Source organism: Hypanus sabinus, unplaced genomic scaffold (genome assembly GCF_030144855.1).
Source record: "Hypanus sabinus isolate sHypSab1 unplaced genomic scaffold, sHypSab1.hap1 scaffold_209, whole genome shotgun sequence".
Taxonomy (NCBI): Eukaryota; Metazoa; Chordata; class Chondrichthyes; order Myliobatiformes; family Dasyatidae; genus Hypanus; species Hypanus sabinus.
In genome coordinates, this window is record NW_026780194.1 from 122,144 (window position 1) to 138,377 (window position 16,234).

A 16,234-nucleotide genomic window follows, 5' to 3' on the forward strand; every position below is an offset into this window, starting at 1 on the left:
GCTTTTACCAAGGAGAGAAGGTGTTTTTGAAGCTGAAAGGCCTGAAGGTAGATAAGACACCGCGGAGTTCAGAAAGAGGTAGCTGAAGAGATTGTGAAGGCATTGGAGTCATAAAACACTAAAACACAGGAAAATGCCATTCGGCCAGTCCAGTCCATGCTAAAGCATTAATCTCCCGAGCTCCAACAACTTCCACCTGGACCATCGCCCTCCATATGCTTCTCATCCGGTGACCTAAGCAAACTTCTCTTAAAGATTTCAATCGTCCCTGCCACTTGCTCTGGCAGCTCGGGGCACACTCTCCCCGCCTCTGAATGAAGAAGTTCCCCCGTAGATTCCTCTTCAAGTGATGAGTAATGATCTATCACAAATCACTAGATTTTAGAACTGTTCTGGTAGATCAGAAATTTGCAAATGTCACTCCACTCTTTAAGAAGAGAGGGGGCACAAGAAAGAAAATTATTGGACAGTTAGTGGTCAGGAAGATGTTAGAGTGTACTAAGAGTGTGTTTTTTGGGTACTGTAATTGGGGAAACATGATGAAGTAGGCCAAAGTCAGCCGGATTTCTTCAAGGAAATCTTGACTGACAAATCTCTTGGAATACTTTGCAGAAATAACAGGCAGGATAGATAAAGCAGAGGCAGTGTGTGTTTGCTTGGATTTTCAGATGATCTTCAACAAGGTACCCATGCAAGGCTGATTGAAAAAGTAAGGAAGCATGGGATCCAAGGACACATTGCTTTGTGCATCCAGAGCTGCCTTGCTCACAGAAGACAAAGAGTGGTTTTAGACTGGTCATATTCTGCATGGAGGTCGGTGACCAGTGGTCTGCCTCAGGGATCGGTTCTGGGACCCCTACCCTTCGTGACTTTTATAAATGACCTGGATAAGGATGTGGAGGTACGGGTTAGTAAATTTGCTGATGACACAAAGGTTGGGTTAGGTTGCAGGGGGATATTGATAGTCTGCAAACCTGGGCTGAGAAGTGGCAAACGGAGTTCAACCCAAAGAAGTGTGATGTGGTTCATTTTCTTCTGTCAAATATTATAGAATATAGTATTAATGGTAAGCCTCTTGGCAGTGTGGAGGAACAGAGGGATCTTGGGGACGGAGTCCATAGGACACTCAAAGCTGCTATGTAGGTTGACTCTGTGGTTAAGAAGCCATACTGTGCATTGGCCTTAATCAACCTCAGGCTTGAGTTTAAAAGCCGAGATGTAATGTTGCAGCTATATAGGACTTTGGTCAGACCCCACTTGGAGTACTGTGCTCAGTTCTGGTCGCCAAACTACAGGAAGGATGTGGAAGCCATAGAAAGGGTGCTGAGGAGATTTACGAGGATGGTGTCTGGATAGGAGAGCATGTCTTTTGAGAATAGGTTGAGTGAACTCAGTCTTTTCTCCTTGGAGTGATGGAGGATGAGCGGTGACCTGATAGAGTTGTTCAAGAAAATGAGAGACATTGATCGTATGGATAGTTAGAGGCTTTTTCCCAGGGCTGAAATTGCGAGCACGAGGGCATAGTTTGAAGATGCTTGGAAGTAGGTACAGAGGAGATGTCAGGGGTAAGTTTTTTACACAGAGAGTGGTAAGTGTTTGGAATGGGCTGCCGGCAATCGTGGTAGAGGCGGACACGATAGGGTCTTTTTAGAGACTCCTGGATAGGTACACGGAGCTTAGAAAAACAAAGAACTGTAGGTAACCCTTGGCATTTCTAGAGCAAGGACATGTTCGGCATCGCTTTGTGAGCCAAAGGGCCTGTAACGTGCCGCAGGTTTTCTATGTTTCTAAGGTGCTGCACGTGAGGCTGCTTAACAGGATCACAGCTCATGGAATTACAGGGAAGAAACTTGTACTGACAAGGGAGAAAGAGTCAGAATAATGTGGGCAATTCTGATTTGCTGTCGGTAACTAATGATGTTCTGTAGGGGTCAGTATTGAGACCGCATCATTTCATGTTAAATGTGAATGAGATGGATGACGGAATTGATACCTTGGTGACGAACATTGCAGTTGATACAAAGATAGGTACGGGACAGGTAGTTTAGAGCAAAGCGGGAGTCTGCAGAAGGACCTCGATAGGTCTGGAGAATGCCAGCAAAGTAGCAGTTGAAATACAGTGTATGGAACTCATGTACATTTGGTATAAGTAATTGGCGTAGCAAAAAAAATGGGAGAAACTTGAAAAAATTAGATGTGCATAAGTGCTTGTGAGTCCTTGAGCAAGAGGCCCTAAAGATTTGCTTGTAGATTGAGTTGATTAAGGATGAGAACTGCAATGTTAACTATATAAGAGCAAGGATGCGATACAATAGCTTTATAACGCATTGGGCAGATCACTGTTGGTGCATTATGAGCAGATTCCGAACTGTACTTACGTCTTATTATCTGAGCAAAAGATGTGCTCGTATTTGAGTGGGTCCGGAGAAGTTTCAAAGAATGATTCCAGGAAGACCAAGATTGGATGACCAGGATGAGGAAGTACGTGGGAAGGGATTCACTCAGTCATCCAACCTACAGAAATTTATCAATATCCACTGCTGCTGATTTCCACACACAAATAAATCTAAAGGGATATGCCCAATCAAATAGCTAATTAATCGATCAATAGCCCCCAAAACAACACGGCCCAGCTGGACACATAAAAGTTGACTTTACATCTCACAACAGTGGATTCAGTAATGAAACCCGTGATTAATGTTGTTGTCCCTCTGAAATCATAAGAAACGCACAATAAGGTGCATTTAAATATGAGCGCATCCCCACAGGTGACGTCGCACAGACCCCCCCTCGCGCCTGACGTCACGCATGGGCTTCCCACACCGGGATCTGCCCTTACGTGCACAGCGGCTTACGTCATCCATGCGCTGGTGAGCTCGGGCTTTATCAGTTTAATAGCTGGGCTAATAGTCACGTGACCAGCCCTCCCCCACCGCTGTCAACAAAGGATTCAGGGGCTGCACTATTCCCATTGGTGCAAAGCGATGTCAATCACCTGTTACCACCAGTCGCAGAGGTGGACAAGTCCAGAGGGTGTTAACCCGCTGAGTTCGCCTCCCGCTCCGGCCTCAAACCCCACATCACAGCGGAGTAAATGTCCGTTTTTTGATTTATTTCCATTTCCCTCCAAGGGAAGTTGGGGCGTTTGTGAAGCGTCTCCTGCAGCCGGAGTCTGATATGTCGCCGAGAGGTGGAGACCGCTCGGCCCGTCGGTTTGATGCCAGTTCCCTGGGGAGGGAGAGGAGGGATTTTATTGAAAGGAAAAAGATGGTGTGAGGGAGCGGACAAGATGTTTGTCCCGGTGGAAATCTGTGGAAATGTCTGATCCCACGGTGGTGGCGAGCAAAGGGATTCACATAGGGGAGGAAACACTGACAGACGGGTGACCTGCAAGTGGGGCCAATGACGGGGGTAGGAGGTGAGTCATTGGGGCAACACGGGGCTGCGGAAGATGGACATTTTTTGCACAGAGGATTAAAAAAGTGATTGGAGAGTATTTGTATTAGAGAGTGCAATGAAGTTTCAACAGACTGATCCCTGAAATGGTTGGGTCATCAAATAAAGAAAGATCAAATGTGATAACCCTTTCATTTAGAGAATCGAGGACTGAGAGGTGAACACATTGCAATGCAAATTATTACCGGTTGAAACAGGGATCCCAGTCTCTGAAAAAGGGGGTGGATGCCTATATTTTATAATAAAACCCCTATTGGTTTACCTGTACCTCCTCTCTCAGTTTTATGCTTGCCCTGGTACTTCACACCCCCTTACCTGCTTAAGATTCAGCCCATTAGCAACAGTCAGCAATTCATTCTTTTTGGCTTTTCCTAATGCCTTAGGGGTTGGCGCTTCCAGAAATTTATAATTGTCCATTGCTGCTGATTTCCACACACAAATAAATCAAAAGGGATTTCCTCAATCAAATCGATAATTCATCGATCAATAGCCCCCAAATTTGTTCATATCCCAGACGCAGGCCCCAAATTTGTTACGAACCATAATGCCTTAGAAACAAGCCAGCAGCAATAGACTACACCTGGAGTCTGGTTTTGATGTTAAATCTGTCTTTATTAGAATCTTCTTGTAAAATTGCAACTTAAACAAGATAAACAGAAGTTAACAGTGTTACGTTTATAAATGTGTGTAAATATAACTCCCGGACTATTGAGCTCGGGGGAAACAAGGCTTACAGTCTTGAGATGGTAAGTATTAAAGTTCAGTTCAACTACAGAATAGGCGATGAGAGAGAGAGACTTATAATCCAGGGTAAATGGCGAGAGAAGTCAAATATGTAGAATTGCACAGGTTCCATGGTGGTAAAACGAGAGAACAGTTGCTGGAGATTTTATCCGTCATCGTTCCAAATCCACATACAAATTATCATCGAAAGTGACTTGTCACAAGCGGTATCGTCTTCGTGAACTACCACACCACAGCCAGGCAAGGGTTAACACATAAGTGGTCTCCACAGGATGCGCCAAATCCGATCCACTCTTAAGGATCAAATGAGGTGACAACCACACATTCGATGTACGGTGAATCAATAATTAACCCATCCTTATGGGCATAGGAAAGTTCCAAACAGTGACCCTTGGCCACTAGTTCCCTGGTTTCGATCCTTCCATTTTTCCTCCTTTGTCTCCATCTGACTCTGAGTGTCTGTGTCCTCGGTTAAAATTAAACAAGCTGCGAGCAATGAAAACAAGCTGCAAGTCAGACTGAATCGGCATCCTAATCTCTCTCTCTCTTAAAATAACAGTCCACAGCAAACGAAACCCAGGGATTCATAACAACGGCCAGTCGCCACTGTGAACTGACTGGTGTGCCAGTAGTTGTGATGACTGAGTGAATCCTATCCCACAGTCTGAGCAGGTGAACGGCTTCTCCCCAGTGTGAAATCGCTGATGACTCTGTAGGTTGGATAACTGTGTGAATCCCTTCCCACAGACTGAGCAGGTGAAAGGCTTCTCCCCAGTGTGAACTCGCTGATGACTCTGTAGGGTGGATGAACGAGTGAATCCCTTCCCACATACTGTGCAGGTGAATGGCTTCTCCCCAGAGTGAACTCGCTGGTGACTCAGTAGGGTGGATGACTGAGTGAATCCCTTCCCGCATTCTGAGCAGATGAATGGCTTCTCCCCAGTGTGAACTCGCTGATGATTCTGTAGGTGGGATGACCGAGTGAATCCCTTTCCACAGACTGAGCAGGTGAATGGCTTCTCCCCAGTGTGAATTCGCTGATGATTCTGTAGATTGGATGACTGAGTGAATCCCTTCCCACAGTCTGAGCAGGTGAATGGCTTCTCCCCAGTATGAACTCGCTGATGACTTAGTAATCTGGATGACTCAGAGAATCCCTTCCCACAGACTGAGCAGGTGTATGGCTTCTCCCCAGTATGAACTGACTGGTGTGCCAGTAGTTGGGATGACCGAGTGAAACTCTTCCCACAGTCTGAGCAGGTGAATGGCTTCTCCCCAGTGTGAACTCGCTGATGACTCTGTAGGCTGGATAACTGAGTGAATCCCTTCATACAGACTGAGCAGGTGAACGGCTTCTCCCCAGTGTGAACTCGCTGATGACTCTGTAGGATGGATGACCGAGTGAATCCCTTCCCACAGACTGAGCAGGTGAATGGCTTCTCCCCAGTGTGAAATCGCTGATGACTCCGTAGGATGGATGACTGAGTGAATCCCTTCCCACAGACTGAGCAGGTGAATGGTCTCTCCCCACTGTGAACTCGCTGGTGTCTCTGTAGGGTGGATGAGTGAGAGAATCCCTTCCCACAGACTGAGCAAGTGAATGGCCTCTCCCCAGTGTGAACTCGCTGATGACTCAGTAGGGTGGATGACTGAGTGAATCCCTTCCCACAGACTGAGCAGGTGAATGGCCACTCACCATTATGAACTGACTGATGTGCCAGTAGTTGGGATGACTGAGTGAATCCTATCCCACATTCTGAACAGGTGAACGGCTTCTCCCCAGTGTGAACTCGCTGATGATTCTGTAGGTTGGATGACTGAGAGAATCCCTTCCCACAGACTGAGCAGGTGAACGGCTTCTCCCCAGTGTGAACTCGCTGATGACTCTGTAGGTGGGATGACTGAGTGAATCCCTTCCCACAGACTGAGCAGGTGAATGGCTTCTCCCCGGTGTGAACACGCTGATGTCTCTGTAGGTTGGATGATGCAGTGAATCCTTTCCCACAGACTGTGCAGGTGAATGCCTGCCCCCTGGTGTGAACACGCTGGTGTGCCATTAGGTCAGATGACTGAAAGAATCCCTTCCCCGAAATTCAGCAGATGACCAGCTCTGCCCAGTGTCATCTGACTGGTCTGTCCGCAGGTGGGATGCCCGATAGAATCCTTTCTCACACACAGAATAGATGAATGGCCTTGCCCAGTGTGAACTTGCTGATGTACCTTCAGTTGAAATGACCAAGTGAATCGATTCCCACTGTCTGTGCGGGTGAACGGCCTCTCTCCTGTGTAAAATGCCCGGCTTGCTAGTTGGTCAGATGACCAAGAGAATCCCTCCCCACAGTCTGAGCAGGAAGGATGGCCGATTGAATCCCTTGCTCCACTTCTTAAATATCCAGACAGAGACAAGAAAATTGTTGTGCCGTGTTTGAGGTTCCTGGAGACATATTCCTTCCAGTTTTTAACCTGTAAAAGATTTACAAAATCCATCAATGAGTGTAGGACAACATTTCAGATGCGATTACTTGAATTGCCAAGATTTGATTTGGTATCACACTGTTACAGTGAGGTTAAACCCAAGTTGGAAGATAAATCATCTCCTGACTGGGCAGAGTGCTGGTATCTGGAATGACCATCAATTCCCATATGCGTTTCAAGTTCCAACTCCTTAAAGTGCAGGGTTACAAGCTGCAGCTGGATGCATTTCTTGTAAGTGAGGGCATCAGGGACACTACAGGTCTCCCCATCTTCCCTCTAATTTGTAATAACAAGTGTGTACATAAATCTTGCACTGTGCATTTTTTTTTACCCAGTGAAAAGATGTGCACGGTGAGTTTTATGTAGAGAGGTATTCATTTTCACAGCTAGAAAATCACAGTCAATAGGAACTTTGATCTCCTCTGGGTTCAATCCACACTCTCACACAACCTATGTAGTAGGCCTGTAATGGGTAATGAAGGATTTTCTCACCAAAGTTTTTGCATATTGTCCATATTTTGTTTGCTTGCTAAGTTATGCTTTAACAAGTCAGATTTCCAAATATCATTCCACTTCTTCCCACTTGCAAATTCTCCAGCAACTTTTGCAACACCAGAATACACACAAGTATCACCAGTTTCTGTATTCTACATAAATATTTCCCCTGAACCCTCCCCACCCCAATGAATGACAGTGGTGAACTCAGTTTCTATATTCCCCTGAAGCCTTCCCCAATTCTCCAGCAATGTTTGCATTGCCACAATACACACATCAGACAAAGACTGACAGTGGTGAAACTCAGTGATTGCAATGCCAATGAATACGAAGGGAAGGGCAGTAGTCTTTTTGTCTCACTGGAGTCTGGCACATTTGAGATGTGAAAGCTACTTGCTGCCCAGGGCAAAGGTGCTTGATATCATTCAGTACCCAGAGAGAATGGGACAATACATGCTCTCACCGGTAGAAAAGTCCAGAACCAGAGGAGGTAGAACAAGCAATAGACACAAAATGCTGGAGGAACTCAGCAGGGCAGGCAGCAGCTATGGAAAAGAGTACTAATGCTGAATTCCTCTAGCATTTTGTGCATGTTGCTTGGATTTCCAGCATCTTCAGATTTTCTCTTATTAGTGATTGGAGGTAGAACAAAGGAGATTTTCTCAACTGGTGATGTAAAAGATTTTGTTCCCTTTCTCTGAGTTCCTAATCCTTGCCTTTATTATAGCTGGAGCTCAGCTCTGTCTGAAAGATCGATCGGTTTCCATTCACTCAGCAGCCAGAAGCTCCCCGGGGCCCGTGTACGGATTGTGGTGCTGAGAGACAGGGACAAGAGCAGGATTGTTGGCCACGGTGTCCAGATTTCACAGGAATTGTCACGAAGTTGGTGTTTAAGATAAAAACACGGAGAATCGCTATTACCTGCACCTGACATTTTCAAACCCTTCTGTGTACTGCGCATTTCATCAGCGCTTCAGCATCGGCGAAATTCTTAACACATGGCCCTATGGGTAATCACGGTGCCATTAAACATTTCTGCCAGCACCGGTTCAATGTCCATGCCTCTTTTTTTTTTATAGAGTGTATAGAAAAATCTGCAGCTGTTTTAACGCAGAAAGTGGCTCCCATAAACAATATACTCAATATCAACGTGTATATAATGCCAAAGTAAAATGCAGATATAAAACACAGGAGATTCTGCAGTTGCTGGAAATACAGAGACGCACACACACAAAAAGCTGGAGGAACTCTGCAATTCAGAGAGCAACAAAGCAGCGGAGTACATAGTCTAGGCATGCGGAAGGGGCTCTGCCTAAACATTGTCTTTTTAATTCCTCTCCACCTTTGCTGCCCAAAATTATCCACCTTTTTTTCCGGTCAACCAGTTTCCAAATGTTTCTGACCTTTCTTTTGTAGCCATATCCTGCTGGTCTAATTCCTCCTCCTCCTCCTGGTAAACTCTAGACCCCATCGCTCTCTGGAGCCCCAAAGCGCTGACTCAGGCTGGCAACTTTTTGGTTTTTGACTCTGCACCATCGAAGATTCACTTGCTAGTCTGCTGTCAGACTTTAGAGGTGCATTGTGTTACGAGAACGCAGGTTCGCTTACTGTGAGTGTCACTTTAGGTGCCTGAGTGAGGCGGGACTGTGACATTAGACACAAGGAGAGAGAGAGAGAGAGAGAGAGAGAGAGAGAGAGAGAGAGAGAGAACGTCAAAACCACAGTGAGCTCATCGTCTTATTCACCCTGGAGAAAATCATGCAAGTGTATAAGATGATGAGAGCCATTGGTCGTGTGGATAGCCAGAGGCTTTTTCCCCAGGGCTGAAACAGCTAACACGAGGGGGAATAGGTTTAAGCTGAAAAACTTAAAACATGTTGTAGTTCATCCATGCAATCTTTAAATGCTTGCCATTGCATATGAATGTTGTGGAACCAACTAGAGAGCAGGCCATTCTACATTGGGTATTGAGCAAAAAGGAAGAGTTAGTTAGCAATCTTGTCGTGCGAGGCCCCTTGGGTAAGAGTGACCATTATATGGTGAAATTCTTCATTAAGATGGAGAGTGACATAGTTAATTCAGAAACAAAGGTTCTGAACTTAAAGAAAGGTAACTTTGAAGGTATAAGATGTGAATTAGCTAAGATAGACTGGCAAATGATACTTAAAGGGTTGACGGTGAATATGCAATGGCAAGCATTTAAAGATTGCATGGATGAACTACAACAATTCTTCATCCCAGTTTGGCAAAAGAATAAGCCAGGGAAGGTAGTGCACCTGTGGCTGACAAGGGAAATTAAGGATAGTATCAAGTCCAAAGAAGAAACAGATAAATTAGCAAAAAAAAAGCGGCACACCTGAGGACTGGGAGAAATTCAGAGACCAGTAGAGGAGGACAAAGGGCTTAATTAGGAAAGGGAAAAAATATTATGAGAGAAAGCCGGCAGGGAACATAAAAACTGACTGTAACAGCTTTTACAGATATGTGAAAAGAAAAAGATTGGTCAAGACAAATGTAAGGACCTTTACAATCAGAAACAGGTGAATTGATCATAGGGAACAAAGACATGGCACACCAATTGAATAACTACTTTGGTTCTGTCTTCACTAAGGAGGACATAAATAATCTTCCGGAAATTATAGGGGACCGAGGTTCTAGTGAGATGGAGGAACTGAGGGAAATACATGTTAGTAGGGAAGTGGTGTTAGGTAAATTGAAGGGATTAAAGGCAGATAAATCCCCAGGGCCAGATGGTCTGCATCCCAGAGTAGCCCAAGAAATAGTGGATGCATTAGTGATAATTTTTCAAAACTCCTTAGATTCTGGATTAGTTCCTGAGGATTGGAGGGTGGCTAATGTAACCCCACTTTTTAAAAAAGGAGGGAGAGAAAAACCGGGGAATTATAGACCGGTTAGTCTGATGTCGGTGGTGGGGAGAATGCTAGAGTTGGTTATCAAAGATGTGATAACAGCACATTTGGAAAGAGGTGAAATCATCGGACAAATTCAGCATGGATTTGTGAAAGGAAAGTCATGTCTGACGAACCTTATAGAATTTTTTGAAGATGTAACTAATAAGAGTCGATAGGGGAGAGCCAGTAGATGTGGTATATTTAGATTTTCAAAAGGCTTTTTACAAGGTCCCACACAGGAGATTAGTGTGTACACTTAAAGCACACGGTATTGGGGGTATGGTATTGATGTGGATAGAGAATTGTCTGGCAGACAGGAAGAAAAGAGTGGGAGTAAACTGGACCTTTTCAGAATGGCAGGCAGTGACTAGTGGGGTATCGCAAGGCTCAGTGCTGGGACTCCAGTTGTTTACAATATATATATTAATTATGTAGATGAGGGAATTAAATGCAGCATCTCCAAGTTTGCGGATGACACGAAGCTGGGCAGCGGTGTTAGCTGTGAGGAGGATGCTAAGAGGATGCAGGGTGACTTTAATAAGTTAGGTGAGTGGGCAAATTCTTGGCAGATGCAATTTAATGTGGATAAATATGAGGTAATCTATTTTGGTTGCAAGAACAGGAAAACAGATTATTATCTGAACGGTGGCCGTTTAGGAAAAGGGGAGGTGCAACGAGACCTGGGTGTCATTGTACACCAGTCATTGAAGGGAGGCATGCAGGTACAGCAGGCGGTGAAAAAGGCGAAAGGTATGCTGGCATTCATTGCAAAAGGATTTGAGTACAGGAGCAGGGAGGTTCTACTGCAGTTGTACAAGGCCTTGGTGAGACCGCACCTAGAGTATTGTGTGCAGTTTTAGTCCCCTAATCAAAAGGTTCACCAGATTGATTCCTGGGATGACAGGACTTTCATATGAAGGAAGACTGGTTGGACTAGGCTTATACTCACTGGAATGTAGAAGATTGATGGGGAATCTTATTGAAACATATAAAATTCTAAAGGGATTGGACAGGCTAGATGCAGGAAGATTGTTTCCGATGTTGGGGGAGTCCAGAACGAAGGGTCACAGTTTAAGGATAAAGGGGAAGACTTTTAGGACCCAGATGAGGAAAAACGTCTTCACACAAAGAGTGGAGAATCTGTGGAATTCTCTGCCACAGGAAACAGTTGAGGCCAGTTCATTGGCTATATTTAAGAGGGAGTTAGATATGGCTAAAGGGATCGAGGTTATGGAGAGAAAGCAGGTACAGGGTTCTGAGTTGGATGATCAGCCATGATCATACTGAATGGCGGTGCAGGCACGAACAGCCGAATGGCCTACTCCTGCACCTATTTTCTATGTTTCTATCCACTGTCAACCCTTTAAATATCATTTGCCAGTCTGTCTTAGCTACTTCAAGTCTCACATCTTCAAAGTTGCCCGTTGTTAATTTCAGAACATTTGGTTCTGAATTAACTATGTCACTCTCCATCTTAATGAAGAATTCCACCATATTATGGTCACTCTTACACAAGGAGCATCGCATGACAAGATTGCTAATTAACCCTTCCTCATTGCTCAATACCCAGTCTAGAATGACCTGCTCTCTAGTTGGTTCCTCGACGTGTTGGTTCAGAAAACCATCCAGCACACATTCTAAGAAATCCTCTTCCTCAGCACCCTTACCAATTTGGTTCACCCAATCTATATGTAGATTGAAGTCACCCATTATAACTGCTGTTCCTTTTTTGCACGCATTTCTAATTTCCTGTTTAATGCCATCCCCAACTTCACTACTACTGTTAGGTGGCCTGTACACAAATCCCACCAGCGTTTTATGCCCCTTAGTGTTACGCAGCTCTACCCATATCGATTCCACATCCTCCAGGCTAATTTCCTTCTTTTCTATTGTGTTAATCTCTTCTCTAACCAGCAACGCTACCCCACCTCCTTTTCTTTCCTGTCTATCCCTCCTGAATATTGAATATCCCTGGATGTTGAGCTCCTATCCTTGGTCTCCCTGGAGCCATGTCTCTGTGATTCCAACTATATCATATTCATTAATAACTATCTGCACATTCAATTCCTTCACCTTATTACAAATGCTCCTTGCATTGACACACAAAGCGTTCAGGCTTGTTTCTACCACACTCTTAGCCCTTATACAATTATGTTGAGAAGTGGCCCTTTTTGATTTTTGCCCTGGATTTGACTGCCTGCCATGTTTACTTTTCACCTTACTACTTTTTGCTTCTACTGTCGTTCTTCACCCCTCTGTCTCTCTGCACTGCCATCCCATCCCCCTGCCACATTAGTTTAAATCCTCCTGAACAGCAGTAGCAAACGCTCCCCCTCGGAATAGGAAGACGGACAGCCCTCTGTGATTCCTGTGTATGCTCCCTGGAAGCCTCAAGAAATGATAATGATCATGAATCAGGCCACAGATAGAAAAGAAAAAAACAGCGCAGTTTGCTCAGTGTGTCCACGGTACCATACAAATGTTTAATGCGACTCCTCAAGATTTAACTGCTGCATGATTCTCTCAGCTGATGAGAGGCAAAAAGGGAAGGCAGAATTGAGATACAGGAGTTACAGCTATCAGGAGTTCCAGGTGAAAACCATAATGAGAATGAACAGACTGACCAGATTATTCAAGCCTTGGAAAGGGCTCTCCAACAACCTGTAAACATCACTAAAGTACTTGAATGCAATCCTAAGCCTGGGGAATCGGGACCAGACTATTGGGAGTGACTTGTGTCCTGCTACGGCACCTTTGCAGGAGACCAAGCCTTTAATGATGGGAATCTTTCCCCCGAGTTCAATGCCCTACTGCTCCAATGCCTACCAACTGAGTTAGCCAACATGATTAAAACAAATAATATGGATTGGCCTGACAATGACCAAAATCGAATGCCATGAGCTTTGACATATCATTAGGACCCAAATTTCGAATCCCGATCAACCCCGAAGGGAACTAATATTAAAGGTGAATATGCTCAGCGGGAAGGACGCGAGCGGGCTATATCTGAGGAACAGAAATGGGAACAAAAACCTACCAAGTGACAGGTGGGGACAACAACCCTTTTAGAAATTGACAAGAAGATCCTTCCAACCATGACTGCCAACCCTCAGGAAGAGCCCAATGTAATATTGCAAGTTGCTGGAAATCCAGTTCCATTTATGATTGATATGAGGGCAACCACAACCACTCTCGATCAGGAAATAGTATCGGAAAAGGGATTCCAGCTATCAGACGCTACAATCACTCTGTCAGTGTTCGAAGGCACAGAACGTATTTATTCACGTACCCAGCCACTGCAGGTGGAATTCCAGGGGAACCAGTGTGAGGTTTCATTTACTGTCACCACCAGACGGGGGTGTAATCTCGTAGGGAGAGACTTGCTCTGTCCGTTGGAAGTTGAGATTCTATGCATGGACAAGGATATCATGCTGGAACTGCTAACAACTGATAGCTTCCTCTGACCACCCAGTGGTGGGCACTTTATCTGGACTCCAGTACATTTGAACCCCTTCTTCCAGTGGCCGACTCTCATGTGACTCTGTGCTATGACCCTACGTGGTGCTCAACTGAGGAAAGCCAATATTATGCACCCCGAGGGACAGAAATTCCCAGTCACGGTGATTGGAGAGGTTAAAGGAAGAGACTGCATTGCATTTCTGGCCGAGGTTCCAGATTTCTTTTGGTGACAGACAGGACTGGAGGTTCCCAATACCACCTTCAGGGTCTGACCTGGGTTCAAGCCAATGAGCCGAGTGCTCCTGGCCTACACCATGACGAAACAGGCCTCCAGCACCAAGGGAGACTGGCAAGACTTGGCCGTGGGCCAACTCCGATACTAGAAGGAGTCTGAGGTGAAGACTGGACATCTGGTAAGACATTCTTTTAATAGTGACTGAACCCAAGATGTTGTACCCCATCTCTGGGCAATTTCAGTCCATGAAGTCCGCCCTCCTGTCTGGATCACAGTGAAAGAAGGACAGTCTCTCCCAACCATTCTGCAATACCCCCTCTAGCCCGTCCGGATCACTGGGAAAGAAGGACAGACTCTCCCATCCATTCTACAATACCCCCTCTAGCCCGTCCGGATCACTGGGAAAGAAGGACAGACTCTCCCATCCATTCTGCAATACCCCCTCTAGCCCGTCCGGATCACTGGGAAAGAAGGACAGACTCTCCCATCCATTCTGCAATGCCCCCTCTAGCCCGTCCGGATCACTGGGAAAGAAGGACAGACTCTCCCATCCATTCTGCAATACCCCCTCTAGCCCGTCCGGATCACTGTGAAAGAAGGACAGACTCTCCCATCCATTCTGCAATACCCCCTCTAGCCCGTCCGGATCACTGTGAAAGAAGGACAGACTCTCCCATCCATTCTGCAATACCCCCTCTAGCCCGTCCGGATCACTGGGAAAGAAGGACAGACTCTCCCATCCATTCTGCAATACCCCCTCTAGCCCGTCCGGATCACTGGGAAAGGACAGACTCTCCCATCCATTCTGCAATACCCCCTCTAGCCTGAGGCAACGTTTTATGAGAATAGAAGCTCTTTTGTGGATGCAGCAGGAAAACGATATTCTGACTATGCGATAGTAACGGACAGTGAAGTAACTGAACAGGCCTCTTTTGAAGCAGCTGTCTCCGACCAGAAGGCTGAGCTGTTTGCTCTGACTCGTGCCTGTATCCCAGCAACAGACAGAAGTGGGAACGTTCACACAGACTCCCATTATGCATTTGGAATTGCACATGACTACGGGGCTCTCTAGGAACTTGGGGATTCCTGACTTCCTCTGGCCACTCCATTAGTAATGACAACTTATTCACTGCTCTACAGCTACCTCGTGTTTTGTTCTTCTCAGGGGGATGCCTCTGAGGAGGAGTGAAAACTGTGGTCCCATATGGGGTGCAAGAAAGTCCCCGGCCTAAGTTTTTGGATCACCTAGTGGGACAGGTTTGTGTTCCAACACAATTTTTACCAATACAATTTTTGACACACCTGGGAAAGGAGGGAATGGTTGGTAACCTGTACCCTGCACACCGGGTACGACTCCCTTGACAGGTGGATCTTTTTCATGTCTACAAGTTGATTTTATTGAATTGCCTAGAGTACATTGCTATAGATACTGCTTAGTTATTATAGATGTGTTTAATAGATGGATTGAAGCTATTCCAACTACCATTAATACTGCTGTGACTGTTGTGAAGGTATTATTATGGGAAATAATTCCCAGGTACAAGCCAGAGATGCTGAGTTCAACAATGGCCCTCACTTTATGGTGAAAGTAAATGAAGGGGTATGTAACGAACTAGCTATCAAGCAACAATTCCACTGTGTACACCACCCACGGGCCGCTGGCAGAGTGGAGAGAGCCAATGGCACTCTGAAGAGTAAACTGGCCAGACTAACAGTGGAGACTGGACTCACTTGGTTGAAGGTCCGACCATTAGCCCGATTCCACATGAGGGTTACCCCACAGAGGAAAACAGGGTTGTCACCAGCTGAAATCATTTCTGGACGGCCCATGAGTACACCCTGGGAACAAAGTCTCAGGATTAAAGCCAAAGTGTATAAGAATAACGAACCTTGGTTCTCGATGGATATTGGAACTCTGATAAAGAAGAGAGAGATGTATGACATGTGTAAGAATCAGGGAGCAAAGAAGGTACTTGAGGGGTATAAAAAGTGCAAAAAAAATACTTAAGGAAGAAATCAGGAGGACTGAAAGAAGACATGAGGTGGCGTTGGCAGTCAAGGTGAAGGATAGTAAGAGCTTCCACAGGTATGTTAATAGCAAAAGGATAGTTAAGGGATAAAATTGGTCATCTTGAAGATCAGAGTGGTTGGCTATGCATGGAACCAAAAGAAATTGGGGAGATGTTAAATGGTTTTTTTGTGTCTGAATTTACTAAGGAAACTGGCATGGAGTCAATGGAAATAAGGCAAATAAGTATTGAGGTCCTGGAACCTATACAGATAGAAGAGGAGGAGGTGCTTGCTACCTTGAGTCAGGTAGATAAATCTCCAGGAACTGACAGGGTATTCCCTCGGACCCTGAAGGAGACTAGTGTTGAAATTGCAGGGGCCCTGGCAGATATATTTAAATGTCGTTATCTACGGGTGAGGTGCCAGAGATTTGGAGGATAGCTCATGT

General features: G+C 45.4%; 1 protein-coding gene across 1 annotated transcript in view; it reads right to left on the minus strand.

The window, feature by feature from the left end:
* Nucleotides 1-4,115: 4,115 nt before the first annotated feature.
* The window catches only part of LOC132387675 (zinc finger protein 208-like), a 75,350-nt gene continuing 63,231 nt past the window's right edge, over nucleotides 4,116-16,234 (minus strand). The window contains exon 3 of the mRNA XM_059960051.1: nucleotides 4,116-6,166. Coding sequence (XP_059816034.1) covers nucleotides 4,785-6,166 — 1,382 coding nt within the window. The 3' untranslated portion in view covers nucleotides 4,116-4,784. The remainder of the gene's footprint in view (nucleotides 6,167-16,234) is intronic.